This window comes from Blennius ocellaris, assembly GCF_963422515.1.
Source record: "Blennius ocellaris genome assembly, chromosome: 16".
Taxonomy (NCBI): Eukaryota; Metazoa; Chordata; class Actinopteri; order Blenniiformes; family Blenniidae; genus Blennius; species Blennius ocellaris.
In genome coordinates, this window is record NC_137665.1 from 17,757,642 (window position 1) to 17,762,951 (window position 5,310).

At 43.1% G+C, this 5,310-nt stretch overlaps 2 protein-coding genes across 2 annotated transcripts in view; both read left to right on the forward strand.

Moving 5' to 3' along the window:
* Window positions 1-1,661, forward strand: part of lin7b (lin-7 homolog B (C. elegans)) — a 4,827-nt gene extending 3,166 nt beyond the window's left edge. The window contains exon 6 of the mRNA XM_080511027.1: window positions 1,022-1,661. Within this exon, the coding sequence (XP_080367153.1) occupies window positions 1,022-1,043 (22 nt within the window). The 3' untranslated portion in view covers window positions 1,044-1,661. The remainder of the gene's footprint in view (window positions 1-1,021) is intronic.
* A 522-nt stretch (window positions 1,662-2,183) lies between these two features.
* ppp1r35 (protein phosphatase 1, regulatory subunit 35) lies at window positions 2,184-5,310 on the forward strand. The gene is made up of 6 exons (XM_080512042.1): window positions 2,184-2,313; window positions 3,703-3,940; window positions 4,145-4,258; window positions 4,345-4,470; window positions 4,778-4,868; window positions 4,978-5,310. Exons 2-6 carry the CDS (start codon window positions 3,704-3,706, stop codon window positions 5,280-5,282), a joined length of 873 nt encoding a protein of 290 aa, XP_080368168.1. The 5' UTR covers window positions 2,184-2,313; window position 3,703; the 3' UTR covers window positions 5,283-5,310.

Consider the following 5,310-nt stretch of genomic DNA (forward strand, 5'->3'; position numbering starts at 1 on the left):
AATAAATAAATAGTAAGGTGCAGTGGCAGAGCCATTAGAAGTAGGCATTATATAATAATAATAACAATAATACAGATAATAACAATGTGTAATAGTGTATAATACTCGTGTATAGTACTACTAATAATGGTAGCAATAAAATAACAATAACAACAATATATATATATATATATATATATATATATATATATATATATCAGTAATAATAATAATAATACCAATAGTAATAGTGTACTTGCACATGTATAAATATATATATCATGCAATATGAAATATATGATATAATATAAGTATCAATGTAATTTAGTCCAGGTGGGTGATGATTGAGGCTCTGACGGAGGTAGAAGAGTTAAAAAGAAAAAAATGATATTACATATCTGGGGGTCAGTGATGCAGCTCTGAAAGAATAGAATAGAATAGATTTCAAACAGCTGCTGATTGTTCTGGACCAGAAGTCTGAAACCTGCACTTCTGGAGCCAGATGTGGCTCTTCAGCTCCTCTGTAGCATATATAATGTCAATAATTCACTATTATTTAATTTGCATTTCACATTGACGTGTCAGAAAATTGTCAATTCACCAGGCTAAAAAGTGCTATACTGATCAAGTAGTTACAATTTCTCAATGAAATAAAAATAAAAAATTGTCAAAATAAATTGACCACAATTGCAAGTATAGCTTCTTTTGGAGGAAAAGCAAAACATTCCAAGAAAACAAAAAAAAACAAAACAAGGAAAAAAGACAGCAGAGCTCCATAACACTGCAAAACAGGGAAATTAAAATAAATTCTTAAAAATGGCAACAAAAGCTAAAAACCGTAATCAAATATATCTAAATTGTACCCGTGACACTTCATTAATACAACCTCAGTTTGCATTTCTGTTATTTAGGAGTTAGGAGTTTTTCTGATGCTGAGAGAGAATGAAGCAAATATCTCGTGGGAGGCGTCACTTCCTGTCTTGCTTCTCTTCCTGCAGCTCCTCACAAGTTGTCCTCCTGACATGTGTGTCCTCCTCTGCAGGTCTCTGGAGTCCAGGGGCTAACTGATCCTCCGTCCACCTCGTGGTCCAGCTCCTCCCCGACGCTCCCGTCCCAGCCGGAGGACAAAACGTAGACACAAGCAAAAAACCAAAGTAGCCTACCAACAGCTGTTCTTCTTCCCCCTCCTCCTCCTCCTCCTCCTCCTCCTCCTCCTCCTCCCCTACTTCTTAGGAAATATTGCCGAGTAAGCGTGTATTGCCTGTATTGCCTGTGATTTCTCCCTCCCCCAAGTGGAGTCGTCTCCACATCTTAAATATATAAATATATATATATACTATAAGGGCAAACGTTTCTCTTTGGTGTGTGGCTTAGCTAGTCTTACTGCGTGCCGCTGGCTTTCCCCGGTTGGTTCTCGTGCATCGGTGGAACAGTGGGCCTCAGTGGCACAGTGAAAAGTGTGGAAACCGCCTTCATCTCCGTGTCTCCGTCTCATCTCGCAGCTAAAAGGAAAGACCGTCAGTATTGTGAAGAGCTACACTTGTACCAGTGACTGGAAAAGACTGTAACCATTGGTCCAAGATTTGTTTGGTTTTTTTGGGTGTTTTTTTCTACACTTGTGTGTATTGATGTCCTCATTCCTTTGCATATGTACCCTTCAAATAAAGTCCAACTGTGTGGAATACATGTGGTCTTTCGCTCTGTTTTACGTGACGCTCCCTGACGATTCCTTCATTCTGTCCTTGTGTTAATAGAAAAGGTTGTTTCAGCCTGTGTTCAGGGTTCCAAACTTGCCCCTGCGGTAAAAGTAGAACCCATGGAACGATGGTGAATAGAACACCATGCAGCATTTCTGGAAAAGCACTAAATGTGGCTTGAAAATTACACTCCTGTGCCCACTGTTTCTGAGCCTCTACATGTTTCCACTTGCTCAGATTCTGCATAAAATCTAAATGTGTGTTCAGAAATAATCACATGACACATATGTACTTTTCATTGGGACAAATAGAGTTCAGTACAAACACGGAGTGAGTGGATTTAGCAGGTCAACCTGTTTTCAGTTCAACAAAGATGAAGGAGTTTATGGTTGCCTGAACATAGAAAGTGTAAAATCCTGTGTTAATACAGGCTTTACACGGCAGGTGGTGGTAAGGCGCCACAAAGCCGGATGTTGATTTCTTTTTAAAAAGAAGAAGAAGAAACCCGGAAAAAGTACAAAGAGGGAAATATAAAAGTAAAAATTGTTTTGTTTTTCTCCTGACAAAGTCACAGCTCTGAACATTTAGACCGACTGGAGTGTGTGTGGAGACACGGATGACCGACTCGGGTGTTCAGGTAACACACACGTTCACCCCGGGCTAGCTTCGGTTGCTAAGATGTAGCTTCACTGTAAACAGACACAAGCGGCGGAGTTGAAGAGGTTGAACCATGTTTTTCGCTTCGACTTGATTAATTAGAAGAGTCTTAAGCCTAACCTTTAACGTAGAGACCCTGTCAGCCTCCATGACTGAAACTAGGAGCTGGTTCGTCAACAGGAGATACTTAAAGCTGAAAGCAAGGAAAGCCTGGGAACCTCCAGTAAGCAGCGCTCTGAAAACCAGTATAAACTCTGTCTAAACAGCAGAAATACAGTGTAAATAATTTAGAAACGCTATGAATCTAGTCTAATCCTGTTATAAATGACAGAAACCCATCTAAATCCTGTTCTAACAGACAGAAAGCCAGTATAAACTCTGTCTAAATAACAGCAATCCAGCATAAACCTGTTATAAATGACATAAAAACTGTTTAAACTTGTTATTAACTACAAATAAACCGCCGTAACCTGTCATAAACAACACACTACTGGTCTAAACTGTTATAAATGACAGAAGACCCATCTAAATCCTGTTCTAACAGACAGAAAGCCAGTATAAACTGTCTAAAATAACAGAAATCCAGCATAAATCTGTTATAAACAATATGAATCCGGTATAAACCTGTTATACATAATAAAAAGCAAGTCTAAACCTGTTATAAACAATATAAATCCACTCTAAACATGTTATGAGTGACAGAAATCGCGGCTGAAGTTGCATTATAAACAACAAATCCAGTTTATGCCTGTTATAAACGGCAAAATAAAGGTTTAAACTTGTTATAAACTACAAATAAACAGTCTAAGCCTAAACCACAAACTACTGATCTAAACTGTTATAAATGACAGACAAACAATCTAAACCTGTTAGAATGACAGAAAACCAGCCTGACCTCCAGGCAATTGTTCTGACTCTGAGGGTGAATTAGAGAAAACAAGCTTGCTCACTAAAGATGTTTTAAACAACAGACATTTTGTCTAAAATTATTTTAAATGGAAGAACCCCAGTCTAAACCAAAGCAAACCGGTGTAATCCCTATTCAAACAAATAGAAACCCAGCCGAAACTACGGAAAACAGACCTGTAATGAACAACAGAAAACTCTACCTAACTTGTAATAAATGACAGAAGTCCATTCGAACCTGTTATATTTAAAGCAACAGACAATACAGGACTTGTCAGTAGTTATAGATGATTAAGTTTTTGTTGTGCTGGGCCCACTCTATTCTAGTTTGTCTCCTCTGTTGTAGAACACGAATCACACTTTATTTTCAGTTTGTCAGACACAAGTAGAATCTCTTGACGTTAACCACTGCTTATATTTATCTGCACTGAGTAATATTAACTTCATTCAACTTCCTCCTCAGAATGAAGAGTGTGTCCACAATCTACTCCCCTGCCCCGTCTCCTCACCCCGCCCCCCTCCCTTTCACCTCCACCTCCTCTCTGACGTCCTGTCCTGAGCTGGACCTGTCCATCACACAGAGCCCCGCCCCCAAGGCTGCGCCAGCGCACCTTAAGTCCCGCCCACTCAGGCCTGCTCAGCCAGGTAACCAGGTGAAGCCCCGGCCCCGGGGACAGCCTGAGCGAAAGAGGGAGATGCAGGTGGGACATCCTCCACGAGTACTGAGGTGTACGTGATATGAGCAGTTTTTAAAATTGTGCGTGCGTGTGTGTGTGTGTGTGTGTGTGTGTGTGTGTGTGTGTGTGTGTGTGTGTGTGTGTGTGTGTGTGTGTGTGTGTCTGTGTGTGTGTGTGTGTGTGTGTGTGTGTGTGTGTGTGTGTGTGTGTGTGTGTGTGTTCCATCAGGTGTGTGTCGAGGAGCCAGTGATCGTCACAGTTATTCCGGAGCCACACATCTCAGCTCTCAGAGCGGCTGCCCCGCCTCAGCAGCAGGCGAGGTCTCGGAGGAGGAGAAAGGAGGTACGTTACCATGGTAACCACAGTCGCGTCACTGGCCGAGCCCGTCACACGTCATGCCGACGGTGTTACCTTCTTCTTTGTCGCAGCTCAGTGGAGCCGTCAAACAGTCGGTCGTGCCCACTGCTGCAGCGTCCAATCAAGAGCCGGGATGTCTGGAGAGGGCGGAGCTAAACACCACTCTGGCTCTGAAGGCGGAGCTTCAGTCAATACAGGTCCACAACTGAATTCTTAGTTTGTTAGCGTCTGGCTGTAGCAGTCAAATCTAGAGACGTAGTCGACCAGACTCAGGTCGAGTCGAGACATAGATACGTATATGGACAAGTATAGACTGCAACTGTCTACTGGAGTTAAGCATTGCTGCCATCTTGGATGAGGACCTGCTTCTCCTCCAGTAGATTCACTTTTATTCAGGAGGCCTTCACACAGTTAAAATAAGCAGAATTATCCTGATTTGGTTTGTTACAAACAGAAATACAGTTATGATCCAGGATGTTTAAGCCCTGCCGTGTTGTCCTCCAGGGGGCGGAGTTTAACTCCCAGAAGGCTGTGCAGGAGAGACTGCAGAGATCAGAAAGGACCAAAAACCTGATCAACACCAGAGCAACTGAAGGTAAGAGAACCTGAAGGTGTGCGGATGGGATTCTGTCTTAAAGCTACAGCAAACAAACTGCGTGTGTGTGTGTGTGTGTGTGTGTGTGTGTGTGTGTGTGTGTGTGTAGTGGTGAACGTCTCGCGCTCTCAGCAGCTCTTCAGCTCGTTGGTCAGCGTCGACGTCCAGGAGGATCAGCTGATCAGCCAGGTGCTGCAGGATAGGCTCGTGCTGGCTCCGCCCCCTCGCTGCTACGACAGCAGGCCGTCAGAAGGCCCCTCCCTCCTCGCCTTCATCACCCCTGACCTGCTGAGGCAGAAGCCCCTCCCACCAGAGGAGGGGCTGGTTGCCTGCAGGCCACGCCCATCACCATGCCCCACCCACTCGACCTTCGACCTTTACAGGAAACAAAGATGCTGGGAGGCCACGCCCTAACACACAGATTCCTTTTTAAATTATTTAT